This window comes from Lupinus angustifolius, chromosome LG02 (genome assembly GCF_001865875.1).
Source record: "Lupinus angustifolius cultivar Tanjil chromosome LG02, LupAngTanjil_v1.0, whole genome shotgun sequence".
NCBI lineage: Eukaryota > Viridiplantae > Streptophyta > Magnoliopsida > Fabales > Fabaceae > Lupinus > Lupinus angustifolius.
Genome location: NC_032010.1, coordinates 8,416,674 through 8,418,475, shown reverse-complemented (window position 1 = coordinate 8,418,475; position 1,802 = coordinate 8,416,674). Strand labels below are relative to the sequence as shown.

The following is a 1,802-nucleotide window of genomic DNA, read 5'->3' as shown; positions in this document are numbered from 1 at the left end:
TGAACTAGAACTTAGCCAACTTGATCAACATGGGAGCAAGAAAAGAAGAAGAAGAATATTTCTCTAAAAGCAAAAGTGGATAGATATGACTCATTTGGAGATGAATCAGAAAAAGATGATACGGAAGATATGAGTCTCTTCGTGAAGAAATTTAGCAAGTTCCTAAAAAGGAAAAAAGGCGCAAAGACTGGTCAAACAAGGAAATTCACCAAGAAAAATGATGCATCCACCTCAAATCAAAACTTTACATGTTTTAAATGTGGCAAACCTGGTCACATGAAGATGGACTGTCCAAATTTGAAAAAGAGTTCTTTCAAAGGAAACAATGACACGAAGACTGGATGAATACATTGCTTGGGAAGACAATGATACCAGTTCTGCATCTGAAACAGATAACGAAGAGCAAGCACATCTATCAATTATGGCATCTCATCATTCCGATGATGAAGAAGTAAACGACTCTAATCTATTTTCTTCTTCTGAACTTGAATCTGCATTTAATGACTTGCATGGTGAATATGTCAAATTAACAAAAATGTTTCTAAAACAAAAGTCTGAGTTAGATGCATTTAGAAACAAACCTTCATCATCCTCTTGTCAAAACTGCTTCACTCTTGAAAATAAAGTATCAACATTAAGTCTTGAACTTAATAAGCTAAACAAGAGTGGTGAAAGTTTAGAAAAGATTATTAATGATCAAAGACACACAACAGACCGCAGAGGTCTTGGCTATTCAAAAAGCCATGTTTTTAAGAAACCAAGTGTCCAAAAGAAAATAATCTTTCAAAAGAAAAGTATCCATGCATTTTAAAAATCTAGGATACACATTCATCAACCCATACGCACATACTGTAAATTTCATGGGCATACACCAAACACGTGCATGATTAGAAAATATTGTGTACCCTTAGGAAAATTTAGATGGGTTGAGAAAGGTACTAACCACCTATGATCCAAAGAATATTGGATACCTAATAAAACTTAATTTTTTTTGTAGGAAAACTTGAGAGCCGCTTGCAATTTATGGTACTTGGATAACGGCTGCTCAAAACACATGACGGGCGATAAAAGTAAATTCTTTATCCTGACTCCAAGGGGCAAAGGATATGTCACATATGGTGATAACAACAAGGGAAAAATTATTGGAGTTGGTAGAATTGGAAAGCCACAATCAACAACTATAGAAGGTGTACTATATGTTGAAGGCCTCAAGCACAACCTTCTAAGCATAAGTCAATTATGCGACAAAGGATTTCATGTGGCGTTCTACCCAGATAAGTGCCTCATTGAAAGTAAGGATTCTAATAATTTTAAACTTATTGGTAAGAGAATAAATAATATATATATGATTGGCATGGATTTTGCTTTACCTATAACATGTTTAGTAGCTAATGATAATCATGATGCATGACTTTGACATAGAAGAATTGATCATATTCACATGGAACATTTGAATAAACTCATTAAGAAAGATTTAGTTGTTGGTTTATCCAAAATGAAGTTTGTTATAGACAAACTATGTAGTGCCTGTCAAATGGGTAACAAAAAAAAACCTCTTTCAAACCAAAGCACATGGTTTCTTCCGATAGACCATTACAATTACTTCATATGAATTTATTTGGTCCCGCAAGGACAAAAAGTTTTGGTGGTAATTATTATGTTCTTGTTATAGTGGACGATTTTTCTAGATATACTTGGACTCTATTCTTAATTCATAAGAATGTGGCATTCAAAGCCTTTAGCATTTATGCTAAAAGAGTTCAAAATGAAAAATCTTTAACAATCGCTGCTATACGAAGTGA

General features: G+C 33.7%; 1 protein-coding gene across 1 annotated transcript in view; it reads left to right on the top strand.

The window, feature by feature from the left end:
• LOC109326636 (elongation factor 1 alpha-like protein) overlaps window positions 326-1,802 on the top strand; it is an 8,730-nt gene continuing 7,253 nt past the window's right edge. Inside the window, 1 exon segment of the mRNA XM_019559351.1 lies at window positions 326-451. Coding sequence (XP_019414896.1) covers window positions 326-451 — 126 coding nt within the window.